The sequence below is a fragment of the Sylvia atricapilla genome, chromosome 1, assembly GCF_009819655.1.
Source record: "Sylvia atricapilla isolate bSylAtr1 chromosome 1, bSylAtr1.pri, whole genome shotgun sequence".
Lineage (NCBI taxonomy): Eukaryota > Metazoa > Chordata > Aves > Passeriformes > Sylviidae > Sylvia > Sylvia atricapilla.
This window is the reverse complement of record NC_089140.1, coordinates 32,836,211-32,861,819: the sequence shown is the minus strand read 5'-3', so window position 1 is coordinate 32,861,819 and position 25,609 is coordinate 32,836,211. Positions and strand designations below refer to the sequence as shown.

The 25,609-nt window shown below is 38.2% G+C and overlaps 2 protein-coding genes across 2 annotated transcripts in view; both read left to right on the top strand.

Annotated features, from left to right (window-relative positions):
• Positions 1-25,609, top strand: part of CYCS (cytochrome c, somatic) — a 354,370-nt gene that overhangs the window by 323,514 nt on the left and 5,247 nt on the right. The gene's annotated exons all lie outside the window — the stretch shown is intronic.
• On the top strand, positions 401-19,383 carry SPMIP4 (sperm microtubule inner protein 4). Its single transcript, XM_066314475.1, is given in 12 exon segments — positions 401-535; positions 1,392-1,471; positions 3,971-4,153; positions 13,453-13,559; positions 13,562-13,633; positions 14,251-14,326; positions 16,269-16,336; positions 16,521-16,687; positions 17,559-17,569; positions 18,672-18,770; positions 18,976-19,070; positions 19,073-19,383. Coding segments are annotated over 12 exon segments (1,404 nt in total).

The following is a 25,609-nucleotide window of genomic DNA, read 5'->3' as shown; positions in this document are numbered from 1 at the left end:
AAGTATCAGGGTTTAATGTCCTTTTCAGAGGGGGACTTTACAGTGAAACAGTGAATTCACCAAGTGAGACTTTCTGTGCATAAGTCCTTTTCTGTGCAAGCCCAAACCCTCTGCTCTTACTTAAAAGCTTATTTCCAGCTTCTGTTCATCAGTTACACAAAGCAATAGTATCACACCTCTTCACTCTACTTCTTTCCATTTTGTTTTTATGTTTGTTTCATTTTATAACCTGGTGCAAATAATCAGTAGCAGTAGAAAAAGCAACCATTGTTTCTTGATGACACTTGCCAGAACTAGGCAGAACTCATCTCTTTTCTCCTTAGTATCCAGATGCAGTAACAAATTCTCTGGTGTTTGGTATTTTATCCTGCATCTTCCCCTAAAAGTTCAAATATGAAACATGATGCTACTGCATAACCTGCCCCAACACTACCAAAACAATGAGGGACCTGAAGTCCTATCAAGAACCTTCAATTCAAATGTAGTACTAACACCCTTTCAAATTCCTTGCTTGTTCAGCTGTCTCAAAAGACAGGTAAGAACAGAACCTGTAAAGGAAAATTATTCCATTAGAAGTATTTGATATCAATTTACTGTTACTGAAAGCATTTTCTCATGGTTACGCTTTTCTGGTAAGACACATTTTTTTTCCTTTTGCCTTAATGAAAGAAAATATCTTCCACTTTGTGCAATAGTCTGTCAGTTCCCCAGGAAATATGTTCATTACAGCTAAAAAGAGGACTGCTAAAATAAATTATACTGTGGCTTTAGCATTCAAAATCTCTTGAAATAGTTTTCCTAAAGAATAAAATGAACATGTATATTGCATTTCTAATTTGGAAAAAATTAGTCTATTTTACAAATCAATCACCAACATTTATCATAGAATCTACTCCTGTTTTAAGCCTTTTTTTCCCCTAGATTACAATTTGACCAAGAATTACTGAAATAAACTTTTAAATTAAAATCTAAAATTAAAGGAAGCTTGCATTTAGCTTTCACAATCATCAGCGTGTAGTCGGGAAGTTTCAGGAATCAATATGTTTTTACTGTATTTTACAGGCTCAATTATACTATTAGCTGGGGTGCAGGATATGGCAGAATTCCTGCAAATTTTAAAGGTCTGGAAAGCTGAATTTCCATGCTGCTTGGCACTCATTACTTTTTATTTGGTTTTTGGTTTTTTTTGTTTAAATGTAAATTTGGATTTTTTCCATAAGAGATCCCAGAGTGAGCCTCAAGTCCTACAGTGTTCTTTCATATGAGATTTTATCTCTATTGTTAGCAAAATCTGGTCTTAGTTTCCATCTATCTGGCAGCTTTCTGGTTTACAACTACTGAAAATTTCTTTCATTATTTGTAATGTCTCCTACCCAACATCTGAATTCCAGTCAGAATACTTGGATACTATTGGATTATCACGCTTGTCAAACTGTGTCTTGATGCCTCCCACTTACCTATCTGCCCTAAGGCAAGTTATTGTGGTATTCCTTGCATTGCAGGGATTTCCATCTGCACTCTTTTAACTATTAACAGGCTTGAAAGTTCAGTGAATTATAGACCTGATCTAAAATTTAATGAATATCCAGGAAAGAACTATGTTTGCTACACAGGATACCCAGATAAAGGAAACCATAAGCAATGCAACAGCAAAGCGCCTTTCAGATGACAACAATGTCAGACCCAATTCTGAAACACACATTAAATACACATAGCAAGGTTGTAACCTTCTTTTCTCTGTGACCATGAAAATCAGTATTATAATGCAGATAATAAGCTACATTTTTCTGCTAATGTAAACTCACATATGAACGCACCAATCCATATCTGAAAAGAAGATGGCGGCATGTTTTACAATATCATATGTTTTTAAAATGTTACATTTTTTCCTAGTTACATAAATACAAATAAATAAAAAAAAAATAAGTAAAACAATTCTTCTCAGCTTTTAGGAAGAATTCATCCATTAATTTTATTACATTATTTTCTTGAACTGAAGAATTTGTTACCAATATTTGCATAGCTAGACAGTGCCCCTGAATAACCAGAATCATGTACATATATTTGAATAATGCTAGGTTGTATAAATATATAAATAAATTATCCTATATATTTTACCCTATCATCAGATAGTGAGATTCAGCATTGATATCCTAAGATAATGTGTATAGCTATTTATAGGTTTATTGAGAAACAGTTAATAAAAACAAACTCAGACAATCCAAAAAACACTCAATTAATTCCAAATCTGTCTGTTGCTCCGTGACTATGTCACTTGGCACGTATTGTGGACTACAGGAGAAGATGTGTAGAGTGAAACAGTGGGCACTGAGGATCTGAGGTGCAGAAAAATATATTTCAGATACTATTTACTTTGGATTAAGGGTCCATTTGTGTCTGTGGTACCCTCCTGGTATATTTCTGGAACACAGCTTTCAGTAAATTACATCCATAAGGAACCCAGCTCATGAACTCCAAGACCAAGATACTGCTAAATTGAGACTATTGGGAGACTCATGTGAAAAGTGGCGTCTTGGATTAAAATGCTAGTATAAATAAGAACTCTCCTTCCAAGATATGCTGGAAGCTGAGGGCTTCACATACCCTCAGGCTTCATGCATGATCAAAACAGTTACTGGAGGCCTTTACAAGCTCATAATTTAAGACACTGTATTCTTACACTCTGGTTTGAGATCCACATGACATACAAAACAAAACTGAAGGGGAAAATGCAATGTTTTAGTAATAAAGAGGGCACTAGCAAAGTGATATTCTAATTCCAGAACATTAGTTTTTTGGTGGTGTGGGTTTTTTCTAAGAAAAGAGCCAGAAAGCTGGAAGCTGTCTTTTGAAATTCAGAATAAATCTACTATTGTAGAAGTTAGAAATCCTAATAGTCTCCATTAAATCATTGTCTATAGTGCTGAGACTCTTAAGGATTGTTCATGGCAGACACTTTAAAAATATGTCCACCTTAGCCATTTCTGATATCTCTGGGCTGAGACTTTTTTTATGTGTCATTGAGATCTCAAGTATCAGCGGATCAACATTGGCTATAAATGTTTCTTTGGGAGAAGGAAACTTGTAAATATTTTAAGTTTACACTCCTGTTTGAACTGAATAGATGATCAGACCTTTGTATGCAATGCTGCTCTTTTATGTCTAAGGTAAAGTGGTTGTTCTGCAGCTTGGTAGCCTATAGATAGCAGTCAACAGGAATGATTCACTAATGTTTCCAGTGAGAGTTGGCTTAATAAACATCAAAGCCACACAGGTGACTTGGCATCTGCCTGACTACTTTCAGATTGGGAGCAAAAATTTAGATAGAACCAGAAAAGTTTTCTGATACTCTATGGTCCATCAGATTCTTATTTCAGTTCATCATACACATCAAACTGCTTGATTTCAAATGACACCAATGTATGGAAACACACAGTATCCTCAGCCTCTACCATATCCATGTGAGAGCCTAACACAGCTTTCCTTCAGTATGAACTACAGCTACTAAGCAATAACATTCTCATCCGTCTCTAGAGATGGAGAGGGGAAGTTTTCAAAGACATAAATAACAAATTCTGAAATCAGTGGGAATTAGATGCTAAAGCTTCCATCTGTGCTATTGCACATATTTGCTGTCCATATGCTACTTATGTAGTACTGAGAGTGCAGGTATGTATGTGCTGGCAGCTGATACTCAATTACACTGCAAGATGCACATGCTGCACATATATCTATCACCTTCTTTCTTCCTCTCACTGATCAAAACTTGACTCAGCCTTCATTAAACAGTTGCCAATTGCTGTTGCATTAACTTCTCCTAGTGACAGTTCATCCTAATAGCATTAACCAGGAAAGCTGAGTAAGTCAGTCGTAAAAATAGAGGCAAGTTGTCATTGTCTAAAAGACTTCAGGTAGCTATCACTGTTGCTGCTATCAAAAGACATTTTGGTTTTGGCATTTTTTCTTTCAGATATAAAGAGTTCAGGAAATTCCTTCATTGCTGCAAACTTACCTGAGAAGCAGAAAGGAAGCATGGAGGAATTGCTCTACATGTACTGCCAGAAGACAACTCAGCAAGAAAAAAGGATCTTCATGTACATTTGTTAATGGATGTGCACCTTATGATAGTGGAGAAGACCCTCAGCCAGCATAGGCTAGACATATACTTCTCACAGTCAAAATGTTTAAGTGAAGTGCTTTCAACAAGAAAAGTACCAGGCAGTGAAATGGCTGGACAGCACTTTACACTGAGATGTACAAATATCTGCATGGGCACTTTAAGCTTTTTTTTTTTTTTTTTTTTTTTTTTTTTTTTTTTTTTTTTTTTTTTTTTTCCCCACAATGCCCTAAATATTAATGTGGGCATATAGTGGTACTCACAATTCTCTACACAGTATTTTGCTGAAACACTTGAATTTACAAATTTCCAGATTTATTTTTTGCCCATAATTTGATAACTATTTACTGTTGGCTATTGTCCCAAACATCCTTCCTGAACTTAAAGATTTCACTTTTGGCCTAATTTACAGCATTCACAAAGACTATAGGCATAAACATGAAAAGTCAGTGCTCAGCTTTTTCAGAAAGCTGTTGTAAAAGAAGAGATATGTCTAGACAACAGCTGAGGAGCTGTTGGGGCAAACTTTTGGAATTAGGGCTCCTTTTCCAAGACTCTAACCACAGCAAATTTGTTCTTTAAAATATACTGAGGTTGGTGCCACTTCCACCAAAACCAGTTTCAAGACTTCTTCTTCATGACAGCATAACTTTAAAAAAATTAACAAACCTGACTAACTGAAAGATGCGCAAATGATGATGCCAAATCTCTGTTGTTCAGACACTCATGTAGGATTCAGATCACCATTACTGATTTACAGGAAAGCTCTGAAAGGAGAGCATGCTGCTTAGGGCTGACTCAGAAAAGTCCAAGGATAGCCCTCAGTCCTGCAGCCTTTCCTGGAAAGCAGGAATGGAAGATGCAGACTAGAATGCCAAAGAGTGAAAACATGACTCAAAGACTGGAAACTTGCCTTCTTGTCCTTATTCTCCTCTCTGTTATCATGAGCTAGCCTTTATGTGAAATGATCATAGAATATCTCATTTTGAAAGGCACCCGTATGGATCACCAAGTCCAACTCCCTTGGGTGAGATAGTCCTCACAGTTAGGTTTATCTAACACTAAACCATGACCAAGAGCATTGCCCAGATGCTCCCTGAACTCTGGAATACTTGGTGCCATGGTCACTCCCCTGGGGTGTCTGTTCCACCGACTAGTCATCCACATAGTGGAGAACTTTTTCCAAATATCCATCCTGAACTTGCCCTGATGGACCTTCATCCTATCAATCTCTGGTCACCAGAGACAGGAGATCAGCACCTCTCCCCCTCCACTGGCTCCCTTGAGGAAGGTGTAGTCTTTGTGGAGGTCACCCCTCAGCCTTCTCTTCTCCCACCTGAACTAACCAAGTTACCTCAGCTGCTCCTTCTAAGTCTTGCCCTTGAGATGTTTCATCTTCTTGGTCCCCTCCTCTGGACACAGCCAGACAGTTTGATGTCCTTCTTACATTAAGGCACCCAAACCAGCACAGAGTGCTCGAGATGGGGCTGCACCTGTGCAGAGCAGAGCAGGACAGTCACTTCCCCCTTGCATGGCTCACTGCACTCTGCTGGATGCACCCCAGGGTACAGCTGCCCCTTTCGGCTCCCAGGGCACACTGTTGACTCTTCTACAGCATGCCATCAACCCGAACACCAGAAGATCTCTTTACCCAGGGCTGCTTTCCAGCCTCTCATCACACAATCTGTACATATAACCAGATCACATAACCCAAGAGACAGTCCAGCACTTGCACTTATTAAATGATGCTGATGGGACTTCCATCCCAGAACCACAGCAAGGTGCTGTGATCCCACAGTGACAGGACAGGTACAAGAATGTATAATGAGTTTGAAACAAGCTCTTGAGTTTGTCTTTTCTGAATATGCAATCCCATGGATTATTTGTTGTCCAGGCACACTAGTGCAGAGCCCCTAACTAATCCAAGTGAATCCCACTCTGGAGGAAAAAAGAGGTCCAGAAACAAACCTTCCCTGTTGCACAAGACGAAAATTGCCAAGGTGGCATGTAGTCTATGTCTCTACATTTCTACACTCATATTGCAAGCCGAGAGAGATTTTGGCCAATTCAGGCATCATACCCCATGTGAAAGCAGATAAAATATAGCAACTACATGTCCCATCTCAGAAAACCAGCATAGCAGTCAGAAAGGGAGAAGAGGTTAGCAAGCTACTTCATAAACCTGTATTAATGACATCCATTTCCTTTTTGTTCTGGACAACACTCACAGTTAAATGTTACTGCAGGAGAGTTGTTCAAAGCATTTACAGGTATCCACAATCCTGAAGGTGCTATGCTGGGGCAGAGGAGAGCAGCCTTTCCTCCATAATAAGGTTCTGTAAAACACAGAAAACAAGCAAGCAACAAAACTACAGTAACCCATATAGCAACAGTTTCACTGATCTCAAAAGGTACAAGAGATACTGTTAAAAGCTTGGTCCAGTGCATAATTACAGACTAAAAAGATGAAGTGAGCAAGATTCAAATGAAGTATTGTTGTGTTTGTGCCTCTGATAGTACTGGCACAAATTTCAGTGGGGAAAATATAAGAATCTAAATAAATATGCCTATAATAGAATTATAAATAAAACTTAAGGAAGTATCCACAGTGAGAATTAATTAAACTGGCTTTTTATAATGCCAGGAAAATCTTAGTGATTATGACTGATCTTTCCACCTGCATTTTCATCATTTTCACACTCATTTTCTCTCTCGTTGTTTCGGTTTTTGGTGTGGAGCCATTTCAGATTCTTGTCAGTGAAAAGCACCATGCAGTTTGGCTGGATTCTGTAAGCCCTTTGGCATCAGAAGGAGCTGAAAGTTACCCCAGAGTGTAGAAATAATTCATTTTTGGGTAAAAAGTTGAAGCTTTTACCTATTTTAGCTCCTGTTGAATGTTATATGTGTGTGTGGTAAGGAACTGTAAGATCCAGGCTTTCACAGGGCTAAATGCTCAGCATTCTCAGGAGCTTTAAAGTCAGGTAAGGGTGCTCAGCACTACCCAGAATCCAGCCCTGCATGATGTAGATTTTGAAACACGGGATAATTTCCACATTGGCAGCATCTATGAGTTTCGATATTAGCTGTCCCCTGAGAAATCAAGGCAAAACCATGTCAATTTATTAGGATTTTTATAAGGAAATAGAGCATAAGCTTCATAAAGTTATGTGTTTTCTCTGCACAGAGACCTTCCTACCAAACAATACTACGATTTCACTCAGCTGGGAACAAAACAAAACAAAACGAAACAAAAAAACCCCAAACAAACAAACAAAAAAAAGATGTGTGCATGAATAATGACTTCTAAGTTTAAATTTTCAATTTTCAGTTGACCATATTGTGAAGTTAGAGAATATTGCAGCAAATTGAATATCCATTCTACTCTGACAATATGAAGTGCAGCTATGACATGAAGTCAATGGGCCATGTTCTGTAAAAAGGGATTAGCTAGTAACAAAGGACAGCAAACACAGTCGGGAAGGAAATTCAGAATACAGCATTGTGCCACTTCAGTTCAAGTAGCTCTTCAACAGGGATCTCTGAGTTTGCTTTATAGGTTGCCTATATTTGTCAACTAGTAATACTCAAAAATAGTAGCCTTTTTACTTGTTAGAATCTAGATCAAACTGACACCATATGTATTTCAGTCCATTTTTCTCATACATGTTTATATATATGCATTTTTGGAGGAGGCTTGCCAGGGATTATTTTCCTCATTGGTGCTGTTCAAGAGGTATTTGAATCAGTTTGGTTGCTGCGGGAGTTTTGCAATCCAACATTTTGCCACTTGATGGCACCAGCAAAACACTTGATCAAATTACTGGAATTTTAGATTCAAGTAGTTCGAAGCATAGATGTAAATTCTTCAAAAAGAGAAAATAAACAGCCTCTTAAATCAGCATTGATAAGTATATTAAAAACCTGAGAATAATTCTTTGATCATTTCACAGTTAATTTTACAGGGCTGTGAGGTGCATTCTGCGCGACAGTTGCTCACCAGAATGAATCATCCAGGTACAGAGGCTGAGGAGGAGATCCAAACACCTTTCCAGGAATTTTCTTCCTTATCAGGAATCAAACAGAGACTGCTGTGACTCTGTGCCCTTGTACCAGCTATATAAGGAGGAAGGAGATTTTACAGGAGTAGGTCAAAATCTGACCCCATATACACTGCGAAGTACATAACCTTGGACTCTGAATATTTGATCAACAGATCATTAAAATGCTTTCTCCATTATTATGCACTCATATCTTAACCTGAAATATGCTGGGTCTCTAAAAGTATTTTAATTTGTCCTAGTTTGAGCATTTTCTTTCCCTATTATATTCTATTTCCTTGGTCTTTAAAAGACCCTTAAATTAAAGGAAAGAATATATTCTTAAACACAAAAAGTGAAACATACACACAAAAAAGTCTTCCACATTCATAGTCCAAGGTTTTTCAGAGCAAATATTCTTCCTGCCATCAGGAACTATTAAATGGTGACAGTCACATGGAACCTTTCCTGAAAAATACACTCTGAGTGGTGCTAAGCAGACCTACCTGGGAGCTATTAACACTCAGTTTACTTACCTTATAGCCTATGAGGGCTCCTTTGAGCCATTACTGTCTTTTGTGGAAAATGAATTACAAGGTATTGCAATAACTCATTACACTTTCATGGACCAACAATGCCTTTGCCTTAAGGATGAACACTATCTATCCTTGTGCAGTTTTGCACACTGGAATCAATCACTGACTGGGTGCAGATATGCTTTGCTAAGTGTACTGACAGTGGGTCACATTCACATGACATGCCCTCCCAGTCAAATGCACTGGAGAAAAGTAGTTGCCTTCTCACTTCTATAGGTGTAATGGGTCCTCAAGTTCACATCAAACAAGACCACAAAAAATTTTGAAGGGCATTGAAAAACAACTTTCAGCCACTGCCAAGAGCCTTAGTTATACACATACATCAGCCTAGTGCATTGGCAGATATCCTTCTACTGACAAGGTACACCAATAAGGTTTCCAGTAGGTTTAGTGAAGGCATAGAATGAATAAAAATTGTCTTTTTTTTTTTTTTTCCTGTTTATCATGCCACAAAGTATTTACATTCCTCTGGCTGTCTCCCAGATCCTTGACCCATGGTGATTCCCAGACCTGCAGATTCCTGACCAAGCAGGTTTTAAGGTTAGGCAAGGTAAGTGATTGCCTCCCTTTGCAAGAATAAAAGGCTGCAGAGAAAGTCAATTTACACATTTGAAACAATTTATTCTCCAGTTGTAATTTCCTTTCTGTTAAAATTGGCAAGAGTGATATGTCTGATTCTTTTAATAATTTGCAGTTTACACTGGAAAGTAAGAGGAAAGAGATGCAAAATGTTTTCTGGCCTGCTCTAGAAAAGAAGGTGAAGTCATGAGGCTCCCCACGCTGCATCCCTTTCAGGCCAAAATCACATTTGAGAAAAAGAGATCTTTAGAGGCCCCTAGCAGGTGTCAGAGAGTAGGAAAGTAGTACTAAGTGGAAAACCCTCACGAAGGTCACACGGGTTCCAATGTGCCCCTTATTACTATTACTATTATTATTACTATTATTATTACTATTACTATTATTACTATCACTGAACAAATACATCCACTTAAAGCTCTGACATCATGAGGGAAGCTGCAGAACTACTGCACAGAAGCCAGACTGTCCATAAGGATACACGCCCTCATGTGAAACTTGATTTATGCCTATTTTATCAAAAAGTGTTTGAAGAGTGCTCACAGTGCACTTGTTGTTTGGGAAATGGGATGGTGTTCATCTGCACAACTCCCTGGATTTGTTCTGGGCCTTTCCAAACTGGGAGCATAAATCCCTCCACCACAAGCCTTGACTTATTTTCAGCAGATAAACTCCATATGCTCTACTGAACTTAAAGAGGCAGATGATATAATACTGAGCAACTGTTTCTTGTGCAATACTGGTTGAAATCATGGCAGACTCCAGCAAAAGACTAATAGAACTCCAGTGAAAACAATGCCAAATTTTTAAAAAAATGCTAGTATCTTTCTTCCTTTCCAGAAAAAGCTCTATGTTTCTTCTTTTTCTTCTGCCTTCCATTCTGGGTGGCTTCAGGCTTGATTAGCCAGTATGAGTTTTAAAAAATAACAAATATTCTAAACAACCATCTACCCTTAAGAATGCAAAACTTTGCTGGCTGTTACATCCTGAGCTCACATGCCTTCTCTAAATCATGGCAGTCATGGAAATGCATGTTCATCCTTATTTTATTGCCGCCTTAAGTTTACATAAGAAGTGATCTACAATGGTAGTTAAGTAGTTCTGCCATGCCAGAGCTCAAAGCAGATTGACTGTTCTTATTTATGTGTATGTGTATCAGCAATATGTCCAATTATTGCAGTGTAAAATGTAGCAAGTCACATTGTAACACAACAAAACTGAAATTGAAAATACAGTTGTATTATTGCAACAGAATGTGAAATGTAAAGAAATATTAAGAAGTATTTTACACATCTACAGCACTGGTAGATATACACGGGTTCCCACAGTAGAAAGGGAAAATCAATTAGAATTATCCATGGCATAAACTTTCAAAGATTGCTGGTCTGCAAGATAGCATTTCTATAAAGGCTTCTCATTATTGAGACAGACAGGAAGTTTGAATCAGAGTCCCAGCTCATTATAAATGTATCAATATACAAATGTTTGCCAGAATTCAATACTTTAAGTCCTGTTATATTTGTAGCATCACACATTAAAAGTAGATAATTTGTTCAGCTCAGCTGAGGCATGAGTTATGCTGGAAAAGCAATTTGTGAGATATCACACCTCATTTTGATTGCAGTGAGTCCCACAGCATCACAGCACAGATTTCACAATGAAGTGCATGACTTCTGTATCTTGTATCACAATGTGTGAATAAAATTGATCTGGCAGGTGAGATTTATCTTTAAAACATTCATGTTAGTACAGAAAGAATTAAACACACAACTCTATTTAAACTCTTTGTGTGAAGGGACTTATTTCCTCTTTGTAACTCTGCAACATCTATCTTTATGGAGACCAATTCAATGATAGATTGGCCCAGTTGCACCCTTCATAGATGACTTGAAGAGAGCTTGGGTGCAGCTCCCATGTCACAGCTGTGTCATTAACCAGGCTACTGAAGAAACCCCAGCCAGGAAGAAGAGAGCTCCCACAGAAAAGGCTAGGGTTGAAATTATGGAATCCCTGAAATTATGGGCCTATTAACAACCAAACAGTTCTATGTCCTCAAGCTGAGCAAGGGGAGGAGCCCTGAGAAGTTACCATCATCTGACTGGAAATGGTTCCACGATATCCCTCTTCTCACTGAGGAAAACACTTCTCACTGAGGGGTATAAGAAATATGCAGATTTGGGTATACAGCTTTTGAAGAAATAAGAAACACTGTGTGAAAATGTACAAATAATAAAGCTTAAAAAAGAGCTCTCATCTGACAACATCTCCTACCCATTTACAATAAAGACTCTTTTAAGCAAGGCCTGGTAGATAAACCTTTCTTATGAAATAGAAAAGATTATGAAAAGATTTTGGAGCTCTAGGTGAACCACTTAGATTAGCCCAGTAATACTTACTTCAGGCATTTGTTTTATTTTTTATTATACCACAAAGAACCATTAAGCAAATTAATTACTTTTTCAACCTTCGATACTTTTCTGACTTGGTAAAATTGCCAAGAGACTCTTAGCTAGGCTTAGTGATTAAATTCTTGCCCTTTAAAGTAGTGTTTTATCTTGCTTGCCTTTAAAAAAAAAGTCTCCAAGGTGAAATATAAATAATGTATTAGCATGGTATGAATAGGTAATTTCTCGGGAAGTATAAACAGGGTATGTTTTTTGTTTTGCATTACTAATAAGAGGATTTTTTAAATTTTTTTTAATTAATATTACAGACCATTGTTAACTATTATAGAGCTTATTACACAAGAGTCTAGGAAGATAGACATTTTTTTCTTTACTGTTTTAAAAAGACATTCCACACATCACGTGATCCTGGTGCCTTTTCAATCTTTAGCACCTGGCAACACAAAACATTCCTTATGCAATGAGTGGTATCAGTAAGAACACTCCCTGCACAGCTTAGACATTGATTTGTCCCTAATTGTATACTGACTGCACTGATTCAGATAAAATGTGGGAGATGCAAATGAGAGTGGGTCACTTCAGGTAAGCTATCGCATTTCTTTCCTAATATAGTCTTCCAAAACCACCAGACACTTTCGCCAGGTACATTTCACCTGTATCTTATCTTTCCCTAATGAAATAAAAGGGCAAGTCATTTTTCTCACAGCCATAATTGCACAGTGAAGGTTCCTTGGCAATAAGCAGCAGCAACACTATGAGGCACAGAAATCTCTCTTGAACGAAGCATACAATGATTAGGTTTAGAAGATTAGCAATGTTTGCGTAACACACACACACACTCCTAACAAATACTGATCTTGCTGACTTGCCTATGGGTTAATTGGGTTTTCTTGGCTATGTTGTTCACGGCCTCTTTACCTATTAATTAAAGTGCTGGGGAGCAACTATAACGAACAACTTCTCTCTCATAAAGCAGATTTATGAGAGAGAAGCCTCAGAAAAGTCCAGCTTGGTAAAACCTCGTTATGTCACGGCACACAGCTCCAGGAACTGAATTAATCTGGCTCCTGTACAAGTCTGTGACTTTGCTTTACACAGCAATTGAGGGAAGCTGTTTACTCTCAGTAAGTTGCTGTATGCAGTGATGCTAATGTTAAATGCATCCAAACAGGATGCTAGTCTTTCTTACTGGAATAAACCACTGCTCTAATTTTCCTCAGATTTCATGATTCCTCTGATTTTATAAAGTCTTAAATTACTCTGTCATAAAAAACTTATAGCTGAAAAGAACAGCCACAGGAACATGGGCACTCCATGAAATCCCAGTTCTTGGTATGCCCATAAAATCTCCAGTTTAGCTTTATTGCCCTTCCTCACAGAAATAAATGTCATCTTAGAGACAAATTTTGATTACACAAGCACAAACTCAGTTACTATTAATTGGAGCTGTGCAAGAATCTTAAATTCCCTTAAGCCATATAAAAGTAAATGAGAATCAGTATGATTGATCACGTAAAAAAGCTGCAAGGGCAGCATCATTGGGAATTCTTTGCAGGGCGCAAGCAAAAGGGGATTAAAAAACTAAGATACCACCTTTTTGATTCTCACATCTCTCCCTGTTCTTGCAAAGTGTTATATTTAATCTAAAGCTCAGTGAAATGTGAAATAAGAAATTTTTCTTTCTTTCTGTCCTTCTTCCTGACAACTTAAACCAACCCAAGACCACTGTGCCTGCCATTTTCCCCCTCTCACCTCTACCCTACACACATTTCTAGGTACACCATCTTCCCAAGCGTCACGTCACTTGAGGGTTGAGACACGGGGATCAATTCAGTCATTAGCCTTTCCATCCCATTACCTCTAGCAAGGCTTTTGACATGGTTGCTCTGAGAAAGACAAGAGGTAAGAAAGAACTCCCTTGGTTTACCCTTTATTTTTGAAACTTACTTAAAACCACTATGGCAGCCATGACTCTTTTCTGCTGAAGTTTAACAGAATCTGACTACACCAGTGCTCAAAGATCATAAGCTTGGCTTAAAATAAAGCTATATGTGCTGATAGTTGCAGTCTCACTGAGGATGCCTCAGCACTGAGAATAAAAGCAACTCATGTGGCCCCCTTGTAGTCTCAGAAGCCAACAGAGATATTAGCACAGCTGTCATTCCCACAAAAGCATGATGGATGATTTAGTGTGTCTGATATCTTCTGCCAGACAACTAATTCTTCATAGTTCAGAAGAGGGAAAGAAAAATGAAAAAAACGAAGTCATCTGTGGGACTAAAAAGTAGCATTTTTTGGGCCAAAGTCATGCCTGCCACCTTCTCTGGGGCCAACAGAAATACTTGTGAAATAAGAGCCAAATTATTTAAAACATTTTATCACTACACAGAGAGTAGAACAAGATCCAGAGAGAAAAAACAATTCTTCCTGTCCCTTATGAAGTCTGAGATGGAACCACAGACACTGACTATTTGCAAACACTCTGTAAGCCATCAAGAGGTGTTTGTTTTTAAACTCAGCAGCATTTAACCCTGAGAGTGTTTTAGATAAAATATTGGAGGAAAAGAGCATGAAATTGTTGTTCTTAATTGACAGGTACTTTGTTTTAGAAGACTTCAAAGATCACCTTCATGAATTGATGAGGAGCACTTGGCAGCTACAGACCAAACAGGGTTAAAGGGAATTTGGGACAGGAGAAAGCCAGCACCACTGTGTGCCATGGCAGTGCTTGTCAGGAAAGGTTTGGCAGTAACTGTTTGAAACAGGAAAAGCACACCCTGTCATGGATAAGAAGCTTTTCAGGAAAGTAAAAGCTGATAATGTTAAGTGGGAGGTCAATTTGCATTAATTAGCTGCCATTCCCAGTCATCAGTAAAATGCTGTACTGTTATTTATATAATTTGGAACATGAGTGATTTTTAGTGAAGTATTTGACCATCCAAAACCAAAGTCCTTCCACAGAATACATAATACTGGGAGTAGTAATTTTTAGCCAGTTTTCACTGATCACTGGTCAATTTAAGAAACACTAATCATGTGTGGAGGAGGACTTAAAAAGCCTATATTTGCACAACAGGAGGATCATCAGAGACCAAAATCTATTTCCAGCAAAGTTGAACAGGTTCAGAATTATCAGGCAAGGGGACAGTGACTATGGGTACTTAGGAAACACTTTAGTATCATTTGCTGTTCCCTCCATACGTTTTGACTTTCTTGGAGACTGGGACACTCCAGTTCTCATGACTGAAGGAGAAACCCCTGGCTAAATATAGATAACCCAGACTACAGTCAGGTGACTTTTACCAACAGAAGATTGTGCTTAAAAGCTTTGTGTTTTTTCCACATCTCTCCTTTATAAAACTCATAGTATCTATTATGTAATTAATGTTGGCAGCTTCATTGCAGGGTAAATAAGAAAACAAGAGGCAGAAAGACTGGAGAGAGAAAAAGTGGTGACAGAAACAAGGTTGGAAACTAATTCCACTGCAGTTTCATTTTTACAAGTCGTCTAGAAACACTTAGTTATTCCTGATGGTTGCATTAGGAGCTCAGAACAAGCTTCACAATTCATTAAGCTTTAGTGTCTGCTGTTCCTGTTTGTAAAAATCATGCACAGAAAATGCAGTAAGAATCTTCCCTGGTGGTGCTTGAATCAACCCAGAGCTCCTGCAATTTGCAATGGGAATACAGCCTTCTGTGAATGCAGTTTTTTTCTAGTATGAGATCCACCTCTCAGCTGCTTGTCACCACCTCCTTGCCTGAGACAATCAGATTTCCAGATCTAGTGGTGCAGATGATCACATAGAGTAGTTCCATGAAGACTTCATCACACATCACTGGGTTAACTGATGCTGATTAAATAGCTGTTCTGGTCTAATCCTGCTGATTTTGTACCAAAAGAGTGAAGATGAGCTCTGTTTGCACATCCATCAGGTCAGTTTCCAAAGGCAAATGAGGTATTAGCAGCAGGTCACAGAAAGCACCTCTTCTACCAGCACAGCCATCTTTATAGTGAGCATTCATCTACAGCTAAAAATGCAGATCCATCCATCATTCTGATCAATGTAGACACACTGCTTACAGATGTGGCAATGGAAATAATAAGAAGCAGTTCATTTTAAGTCAGTTTATAACTGTGGCTACAAAAGAAAGCCTACATAAATTTTCCTTGCCTACCATATATGACTGCCATGGAGAACTTGATTCCAAGTTATTTGACCAAAGTTCAGCATAACTACATACCTGTTGAAACTTCCCTTTGAGTACTAATAATGCATCAAATACATTTTTCCACCAGATTTTCCTTTAATTAGCATTTGCTAAACAGATAACTGAGGCAGAGGAGAGTGACCATGTTGTTTCAAGTCTTTAAAATAGTCTTTTCCATACAGCACACATATTTGGTTTATACCTTACCTATTTCTGCTTGTCCTTCAGCTTTCCAAGTTTGTCGAAGAAAATGGTCAAATATATTATCCAAATCCACCAAAGATAGTGGCTCCCACCCCCATTTTAAAGAATAAAGGTTTTCTCGAAGAACAACCAATATGCTACAAAACACTGAAAGGGCTCTGGACATCACAACATCCAGTCAGGTCTCCACAGGTAAGCAATCTTCATTAAATTAATTTAGTTGGGATAGCAACGTGAGACCCCCAAATTGTTACTCCCAAAATTTCCCAAAGACATTGATTTTTTTGTCACTTAGTAACAAATTTCACATAAAATGTAAATTATCTGAGTTTTTTTAGGGGGACTGTGGATTAGTTCTGATTTTCCTAATCCATAAAAATGTGTGAGAATAAAACATGTCTCTGTTTCAGAAGAGTTCCAATGTATCGCCTTATCTTAGGAAACTACTACATAAAAGAAGTTTGCAGATTGACTGGAGAACTAGGCGAAGACACAGAACTAATAAATATTGCATTTACTAAGAATCTCATGCTTCCACCACAAGTAATACTGGCAAGTGTATTATCAGATTCAGCTGGCAGAATTAAGCCTTCTCTTTGACAATACTTAAGTACAGGGCAAAGCTCACTCTAAAGCTGAGGCAAAAGTTCAAAATACTAAATCAGTCCTGACACAGCTGGTTGACAGAACTTCTGTAACGGATTAATGGTTTCTTTGGGGTTAGCAGGAGGTGAAGTTACTGTGATTATCTGCTTACTTTTTATCTTATCATTTGAAGTTGGCACCAACACATAACAACAATTCAAAAGACCTTTTGCCTTGAGCAGTATGTGTAACAGTGTTCATAAAATGAGTTGGCAGCTGTCATATGAATAGGGCAGCACTGTGGAGACTGAAATGTATTGGCTACATGTTCAGCTGCTATTAATCAGGACAGTCTGACTCACCAATTTACTGTCCCTATTGCACTATGTATTTGATAAGTAACTTACTACCATTGCAGACTACTGCTTCCTTACTGCCGCCTTCCTAACCGTACAATTTATGTTTGGCAGAGTTTCTGTGATTTATACTCCACCATTTGCATGAGTGATTTGCCTTTCTTCCTCCAGGGGGCATCAATAACATTAGCAGATTCTATTTTAATGCCAAGATTTACTCTTAAGGATGTATAAAACTATACTGAAAAACTCTGTGTTTGTTGTCTTCAACACTTTTTATATTCTCTGTGACCTGCATAAAAGTGAAAAGGTATTATCTGCATTAAATGCTACTCATGCAAGCAGAGCATAATTTGGTATACAAGCAAGTTGAGAGTTGTGTTTTGCTAATGCATCATTACTTGTGATAGCTTTATGTACAGCTTTATACAGCTCTGACTGATTGTAACTCTAAGCAATTGTAACTGACTCAGCAATTCTGCAGGTAAAACAGAAGGAGCTCATTCCTGCTCTGCTGGCTTTATAGCACTTCCAGATTCAAACTGCATGGACTTACATAAAGCAGGGTAACTAAATAAGGCGCTGTAATTTTCTTAGTTATAGTCCAAAATGACCCTGGATTAGAAGTCCCCAAATTTTCCTGCTTTTCTTCTATTGGATTAAAACAAATCCAAGTAAGGAAATCCCTTCTGATTTACATTTTCCATTTTCTGATGCATTTACAAATTTTGATAACTAAATCCCTGTATTTGAAATGGAAAAGCTGTCTAACTTTTTTTCAGTGTGATGAAGAAAAAAAAATGTTTTGCTTTATGATAATGAACACTTCAAAGAACACTTTCAACAGTTTGTCTCTGGAAATGAAAATCCAGACCAGCACCCTATATCATTCAAAGCTGAGCAGTTTTATTGCCCTCTGGCTTCCAAAGTGTGACTGGCAGAGACCTACCCTGGGCCATGCTGATTTAGCTGAACAACACTCATCCACTCAAAGCATATATATGCTGAATATCAAACACTGAGATCCTTCCACACAGTAACTGCTGAAGTTCCTTCTCTGGCTACGGGACTCAAACATACCTTACAACTGAACAGCTCCTTTGGCTCTGCACCAGCACCTGAAGCCTCAGTAATGCAAATGATTCATAAAGGTTAACAGTATGTGAGCAGTGGATCAAACTGTGGTTGAGAAAGCTAAAAAGTCACATGCAAGCGAGCATCATAAAAACCACTTGCAACTGTTCCTAAAAGAAGTTAAAACCACACTAATTCAAGTCACCGTTTATACTATCACTCTTTTGACAAGACAGATGCTTATAGAAGAAAGAAGAAAGCACAAGACATCTATACCCATTTATATCTTATGCACCGGAGTGGAACAGAATATTTTATTTTCCAAAGCATAAAGAGTGACTCCGAGCTCTCTATATGACAGGGGCAGTAGTGAAGGTCTGGGCTGCTTCTTTTTGACTGAGTGACCTCTAACTGTGCCTTTTCACTAGCCACGGTCAATGGTCTGCTAAAATTAGCAGTCCCTCCTAAGAGATATAGATGGCAGTGTAAATCCGGCTACTTTCTTCATACAGAAACATTTCAGCTGGTCTGTCACAAGTGAGACACCCTGAAGGGTGCACTGCATGCTTACTTCAAGGTGAACATCCCCACGAATCAATTCTGCCACAATAGTACTCCTTCAGATGCTTCCACCTGCACTCAGCATTCGCACTGTTATCACCAGCTACTAAGGCACGGTGCTAAGTGAAATAAAAAGAGCAACCAGCCTAGGTCAGCAGTGCAAAGTGACAGAAAGCAGACCAGAAATGAGATGTGAGCCAAGAGCGGGGCACTCTCTCTGACATGCTACGAGAAAGTTCCTTATCTTGATTCAAGCCCAGCAATAAACAATCTTCTGAAAACCACTGACATATTGCAAAAAGAAGCTTTGTAGAGGTGGCAGCTTTCAGGAGGCCCAAATTTTAAAACCCTCAAAAATTTGCATGTTCACTTTCCTATGAAGACTTCAAGCCCAGATATTTGGACCAACGTACAATATGGGAAAACCCAGTTAGCCTAAGTCAGCCAAGTTTACCACTGCATATAAGGCATAAGGAAAGTGGAATTTTCTTGCACAGCATTTGGCATTGAGAAACATATCTGCCTGCATGGAGACCAAAGGATGGGCCAAAAGAGATAACACTGCCTGAATGGATCCCTAGCTGTGAAGTTCCTCAGCACCAGACAGCACTGATGGAGCTGCAACACTCCTTCTCTAATAAAGACATTTATGTGATTCTGTAAAAGAGAGAGAAAAGATCCTCACAGATAACGCTACTGAGAGAAAGAGACACAAGAACTGTGGTTTCAATGTTTTTTATTTCTTTAACAGACACATTCTTTTAAAATTGAGTAGCAAATAAAAAGAACTTTAATACAAATTGTCTGGCCTTTCCCAGAGAGCCATAATAAATTCAAACAGTAAAGAGCAGAGCAATTAGAGAAGAGCAATTAGAGTAGCCCAGGACATGTGTAGACTATCTGAGAACACCATAAGAGCTTGAGCTAGAGGCTGTGAAAACATGACTCTTCTAAAGAAACACATTAGTGGGATAACCACTGGTTTGGAAAGAGTTGGTTCATTAAAGGCCAAATGGATCAATAAATGAGTATTACAGTCTGACTGGGAATAAACTTAGGGTGGATATGACAAGATGATTTTTAATGTCCACAGCAGGGAGCTTCAGGAATAGCTGAGGAGAGATCAGAAAAGAGGCTGCTTCAGTTTAGGAAAGGAGCCATGATGTAGTTGCCTACAACAGCTGGGGATCAGAGTTACTGGCCCAATAAGGCTCTATGCAGGCCCTCCCAAACACCGAACTTCCACATTAAAAGGATCTTCTGCTACACTGCAGGGGCTCAAACAAAACAGCCCCCAAATACAAAATATTTAAATATCTTGAATAATTTTTGTAAAGATTTTTTAAAATAAGGAAGCAGCAAAGGAAACTTTTGTGGAAAGCCATCTCAGAATGCAAAGAATACATTTAAATTGCTATTTTCTGTGCACTGACAGATTTATGATGCCGCTACAGAGATTTCAGGAACATAATACTGGAACAGCTTTTTCAGGAACAGCTCATTATTAGTTCAATGTATATCTTAAGAAGCTGCAGCCAAGTGGGGATTAGATAAGCAGAAACAGCACACAGACATCCATTAGGTGTTTTTTAATTCTTAATTAAATGAGGGATTATTCAGTTGTTTCCTAGAGAGAACCTGAAGAGGGAGCAAAATATCATTGTGTTTTTCACTGAGATTTTTTTTTTATTGCATTCTTCTAAGCTGTCCCATCAATGAATCAGATATATTTCCCTCCCCCTTCAAGCAAATCACTAGAGTTCAGGAGACTGGCAGGATCATACCCTGAATACATGGCTCAAACAGAATCCTGCTTCCAGCTAGTCTTTATCCACTGAACTTTCCCTTACAAAGAAAGAGATACTAGCAAAGAATCACAGCACAAATCTCCTATGACTTCATTCATGTGTGAGATCTTCAGGAGGTCAGTCAGGACACAGTGCCCCACCAGCACACTGTTTTCTGTCCAAGTATTCAGAGTACAAAGGGCTCCAAGGCTACCAAAAGGATATAACTAAAATGACACGATGGGAGACAGAGACCTTATTTTCCATTAGGAGAGGATACTCACTTTCTATCCCACTTTTACACATTTCAGAAACAATGAGACTTTTGTTGTTAAAACAGAGGTGGTTTATGCATTTATTAGGACACAAGAAGAGTGCAGGAGAGCATCCAGAGGATTTAGTACAAGCAGCATAATAACAGATGAAATTTAAAAGTGAAGTATGAAGAAACTTACTGCAAGGAACTGTTGAAGACAGCTGTAAATGAGTTTTTATATGATTGTTATCTCCTGGAGGAATATTTTTAAATAAATGAAGACCCCTGCCTTTTGCTCTGCTTCTAGTACAGCAGAACTCAGGACAGAAGAAAAGACAGAATATTATGTTATTTGGATATCTTGCATTTAGTTTTGTTCAGCACACTTCCTAAGTAACAAAACCCAAAAAATTCTGGGAATATGATGAAGACAGAATGATTGACATAATTCTTTAAAAGCCTCAGAGACATGTCCTAACAGCATAAGAAAAACACCTTCCACACTAGCAGTTTGGATTATAAGTGTACTCAGAGCTCTAAAACTCCATGCCTTAGGATTATAAACTCATCCTGGGTAGTTTTTTGTGTCTGCAAAACATCCAGCACTCATCATTGTCAGAAACAGTACTAAACCCCTAATCTGGTCTGATAGAACACTTGACACATACCTGAACTCAGATGTAAAAAGAACTAATGAAGCTGGGCTAATAAAATCTGATTCTAAAACTACCAGCCAGGTGATTACTTGGTGACCAAACTCATGAAAACTTGACACAACAGGCATCAAAACATGCATAAGGTCCTTACACTGAGGAAACCCACCTCTCCACTGTCAGAAACACACCATGTGTTCTACCACCTGCCAGAGTGACTTCCTCTCAATGAAGAAGAGTATGGAGAAGACAATCCATGAACGTGTTGTCTCAGGACTTGGTCAGGCTTCACATTCAATAGCTCCTCCTGCTGCTGTACACAGAGGCCTCATAGCTCTGCAGAGAACTGGGTTTACACATACAAGAATTAAGCCTCCCAAAGCACACTAGTTTTATTTCGGTGGGAGAGTGGAGAGAAATTCGCCCATTTATGGCCTTATCTCTATTTATGTTATAAAAGGTTTCTCCTTTGAAAATTCTAAGGTGAGCAAAGCTTTTATTTTTAAGGCTCTCATGTAACTCTTGTGATCATATTGATGCTCATGTTTCATGCAAGGTCCTCCTGACTGGCCTATACCTTAGACACAAGAAATGCACAGGCTTTAGTACATTTCATTAGATTAGCACATCATCATTACATAAGGAGACACAACCATACAAATCTCCTTACAAAAGGACTCCTAATTTTAAGCTTTCTTTGGGGCTAAGTTGATGCTTTGGAGACTAATTTCACAATATATGAATTTAGGCTGTTGCAGAGGTACTTCTCACTCTACAGCTTGGATTACTCCAACTGATTATGCGAGTGAGAGCACAGTAATCCCTGGCTCCCACAGATACCCAAAGCAAATGTGTTATCAATGTAACTGTCATCCCCTCCAAGCAGGATATTGCAGAAATTCCTCCAACTGTTTGATTCACTACAAAGAAAAAAAAAATATGGAAAATGGGGTAGCTTTGACCAACTACTTGCCATCCAAAAGTTGAAATTGAGGCCAGTAGAAATTAGTTATTGTAGCATGTTTTTTGTCAGATGCAATCAGACTTTCAGACAATGTTCAAGGACATTTATTATACTTATATTATTTTAAGCTTTCTAGTAAATTCTGGCAGACTCCACAATAGCATGAGACTAGCTCTAAAGTTGAAAACATCATGGACTTGATAAAAGAATATCCTTTCATTTGCCTTTCAGTTCTTGAATCCCTAAAGTTAATTTTGAAGTTCTTTTCCAAAAGAAACACAGTTGTGTCTCTAAGAAAAGGTGAACTTTTGGAAAATTGCCAGGCCCTGAATCTTTCAAATGTGAATCACCTTCCTGGTTGACTTAATTAACTTTGTCCTTGAACTAAAAAAGTTCTTTTTTTCTTTTTTTTTTTTTTTTTCCTAAATTACTATCTTGAGTCACCTCTCTTTTTAACCTACTTTCACTATGGGAATCGGATTATAAGGATTTAGAATGATTTTTCTGAGACTAAAACAGAAGCTGATGTAGTCTCATCCTAGGCCAAGTCTTGCATTCATTCCTTTCTTGCTATTCCATGCTTCAGTGCAAATTACCCCAACTATAAAACTTACATTTTATACTCACTACTCCTCTACACTGATCCAAACAAGATGTTATGTTACTTGTCTCAAACCATCAGCTGATTACAGAGAAGTTGTATCCCACACATCTTATTCTCAGGTTCCAGGGTATCTGTGAGCCCACTGATAAAAAGGCATCTCTCAGTCTGCAGGCAGCTACTGGGGCAAGTGCTTGAGCAGGGCAACCCTGAATCTCCACACAGTGAAGGCAGGCATTGAGTCAATGTTCTCAGTTTGACGTTTGTGTTTGTTTTAAGTTGACAAAGAGTGACTCTGAACCCTGGATCTTCTTATTTACCCAGCTCTCCACAGGCCAGGTGAATGACAGAGACTTCTACCTACCCCAGTCCTGAGGACACTTCAGCATATAATAAATGGCTGCTGAATAAATCTTCATGCCTGAGGCATAAAACTACAGCCATCAAAGAATGGTCAAAGTACTTTGCTATTTTCACACTTGTTAAACTTATCAGTAAATTTATGCTCGATAAGCCATGGCATTATAATGGCTGTGCAATTGATTCAGCTAGGAAAGCTTGGCAATCTCCCAGCTGCTCACTTTGCTATGTACTCTGGCTGGATTGGGTGCTGTCTCCACCTGTGCCTCCTGTAATTTTTTTTTTTTTTTTACAGCTCACTGCAATGCTGAGGAGCATTGCCTCAACCTGTGCCTAAGTGAACCTACAACATCCTAGTCAGGCAATTCTCATTACCCGGCACTTAAGAAACATTCCTACATCCCTTAGTGCCAAGTGGATGATTTCACAGCTTAGCAAAACTCACTCTCCAAAAACACAGGAACAGCAGATATGGAAAGAACTCCAAATTCTGCTTTTCTCTGCTAAGATCAAATCCTTCAACTGCCCCTCTATACATCGGCTGTGGAAAATATTTTTATGTCCCACTCCCAAATAATTTGTCTTTATAACATAGGAATGGGACAATACAGCAGCAGTTCTTTTAAATATGAGACTAGTTTCCTCCTTTTCAATAATGGCAGGCAATTAAGCATTGAATGCAATCCAAGCCGATGTAATACTTGTCATTAAAAAAAAAAAAATCACCACACAATATTGTCAGAGAAAACTGCACAAACAATAAATACACTGCCACAAGAAATTGCTAAAAGCAGTCCTTAAAATAAAACTGAGAATTGTTTGGTAAGATATTACACAAAAACAGATGCTAGGTCAATATTTAGCTTTGTCTTAAGAAGGAATACAGTCACCTTTAGGAACTGCAACTCAGAGGCTGCCCTTGGAACTGCTCAAAGCAGTAGCAAAACAGGCTCCTCTGTCTTAGACTGCATAAAACACAAGTGGTAAAGACTAGAGGCCCACCATTCATCAGGCACTTTTATTTCATTTTTAGTCTCTAATGCTTTTCAACTTTGTTCCCCACCTCTTTGGGTGATCAGGTTCCTGTCCTCCTCCACAAGAGCCTGTAAAAGACATAATAAACATAAGGTCAGCAGTATATTTCAAATGACAGGACTTGTATCATAAAAGTGTTGAAAAGCAATCCCAAACTTATACGTTTGCCACTGTGGAATATTCCCTTCTGAAGGATACTAGCATAAAAAACTTTTCAAGTCCAGCCCAGAGTAACTCTTTCATCTTTATAAACTGAGCTTTGAAAAAGCCAGGAAGAGATACATCTTTATCCCAAACAATTACAAAGGCAAAGATAAAATCAGAAGGAAAAAAAAAAAAAAAAAAAAAAAAAAAAAAGAAAAAAAAAAAAAAGAGCACGTTTTCCAAACTGCTTTAGTGCTTCAGTGCTTCAGTACAATTCAGAAATCATAACGGTGCAAATTAGTCAGTACTTCTTTGTAATAAGGTAAGATTTATGACTCAGGTCATAACTCCAACTGTTTCTTAAAACCAGCACACACCACAACAACTCCAGTGCAAACCACAGATTCCCCAGTGCTGGCAGAGTTTGCAGGTAACCAGCATCAGCTCAGGGCTGTCCCACTTCCACATGGTAACAGGATGAAAACAGGCCAAGGTACTCAAACTGCTCAGAGATGAGGTGATGATTTTCACAAGAAATAGGTTATACATTATTTGTCAAAGACCAAACACAAAGTTTAGCAAGAGTTGAGAAAAAAATCACATATTCTTCTGAGTTACAGTCAAGGTCCATAATGCACAGCTACCTTTTTTCTTTTATTTGCAGTGTCCCTCTTAAAGAGATCTGTATGCCTCTTTTGACATGTTTTGCTTACTATTGAACTTGATGCATGTCAAAATCTCCTATAAATTTTAATAACAAAATAATCTTTTAAATGGTAAACAATATAAATTAAAAAGATGATTTGTAGATTTAAACAGAAGTATCTGTAATAAACTAAGTAAATATTTTTATGCCCCTATAAAAAGTTAAATAAAGAAAAATGAAAAAAGCCCTGTGCCAGTGAAGAAGTGAGAAGACTATATCTGTTCCCTGAGTTAAAAAAGATCCTTTGTTTTTCAAAAAATCTCATTTTTAAAAAGTACCACCCCAATTTGTAAATCCACAGCCCATGGGTAGTCATAGGAAGGCTACATAATATAAAAAGTTCCACAACTATAAAAGTCCCCTGGGCTGGATGCTTTTGTGTA